The 1,422-nt window shown below is 37.1% G+C and overlaps 1 protein-coding gene across 2 annotated transcripts in view; it reads right to left on the minus strand.

Moving 5' to 3' along the window:
* Window positions 1-873, minus strand: part of LOC101864652 — a 6,888-nt gene extending 6,015 nt beyond the window's left edge. The window contains exon 1 of one of the 2 annotated variants that reach the window (XM_013089320.2): window positions 550-873. In XM_013089320.2, the coding sequence (XP_012944774.1) occupies window positions 550-731 (182 nt within the window). In that variant the 5' untranslated portion in view covers window positions 732-873. The remainder of the gene's footprint in view (window positions 1-549) is intronic. The other variant, XM_005110660.3, reaches the window with a different exon arrangement.
* Window positions 874-1,422: the final 549 nt, after the last annotated feature.

The following is a 1,422-nucleotide window of genomic DNA, read 5'->3' on the forward strand; positions in this document are numbered from 1 at the left end:
AGAGAGAGAGAGAGAGAGAGAACACAAGGATAGGAGGAGATAGAAGTATTAGTACCAAACGAATTTAGAAGTAAAAAGAAGGTGAAAATTAGCAAGAGTAATAGATACATGGTCTGATTGATAAAGCAATGAAAGACAAGGGGGAAAAAAAGGAATTTTTAATAAAGCTTGGTATTATTATTTTGTCACACAAGAGAAAGAAGTCTTAAATGCGAACAAGTACCGGTTAAATAAAACATTATAATAAATACATATGAAAACATTAATAAGAAAGAATTCTAAACAGCGTACTTAATTATTGATTCAGACAAAACAATTACGTCCTTACTATCAGAACATCCATTAGAAAGAAGTGAAAACAGCTTATTAATAAATAAATGAAAACTATTACTTCAATTCATTTGAAGAGAAAAGGAAAAAACAACAACAACAAAACAAACAAAAAACAACAAACAAAAAACCAAACAAACAACGAAAACAAACAAGCAAAAAGAAAACAAAAACAAATACAATTAAAACGTAAAATTTTCAACTTGTTCTCATGCGTACCTGAAAGCTATATACAAATACGAACGAACTTCCAAAAACTTGAACAACTCTTTCACTGTGTGTCCGAAACTGGGAACATCCACGAATATATTACCATCATTATCATTATTATTATTATGACGGTCATTGTCTCCGGACCTGCACCTCAACAAACACCGTTTCAGAAAATCTATCGACCCCATCTTTGTGGAAAATAATGTATTCAACGTGATCGGTCCTCTGCTGTGTGTTTAGAGAGGGAAGGTAAAACCTTTGACCAGCCCCCTAATACGGTTATCCTTGATGATTATCGAGCCTAGCCGAGCCGAGCCTCGGGCGATTCGCGAGGTGTGTAGCTGCTGTATGTGGCGTGCTGCAGGCTTTATTAATGATCGGAGTTTTTTGTTTGTTTTAGTAGAGGATTTACGGCGCTCGCAACTGCATAAGGTCACATGAGCGCAAGAAGATTAAAGGTGTTACAAGAGAGCAACAAACATAAAACAGAAGAAGGGCAGATAAGAACGATAGATGTTTCATAGGAAAGAAGAAGAAAACCACATCAGAGCACCCGCCAACCGCCCGCTTTGTTTGCTTTAATGATGGGAGTTTGTTAACCGTTTTGATCTAGATCTAGACTAGGTCTACCGAGACGGACGTAATTATTGCTGAGAGGTGCGGGCTGGTGTGGACTTGTTAGTCAGGCATGAATGATACAGAGAAGGCAGGTTGATATAATTATATATGTGCATAAACGCGCGCGCTCGCACGCATGTAGGACCTACACACAAACAGACACACAGACACACACACATACACACACACATACACACACACACAAAACAAAAGAAAAAAACATACATACAAAACAAAAACACACACAAAGCAAAAAACACA

This window comes from Aplysia californica, unplaced genomic scaffold, assembly GCF_000002075.1.
Source record: "Aplysia californica isolate F4 #8 unplaced genomic scaffold, AplCal3.0 scaffold00926, whole genome shotgun sequence".
Lineage (NCBI taxonomy): Eukaryota > Metazoa > Mollusca > Gastropoda > Aplysiida > Aplysiidae > Aplysia > Aplysia californica.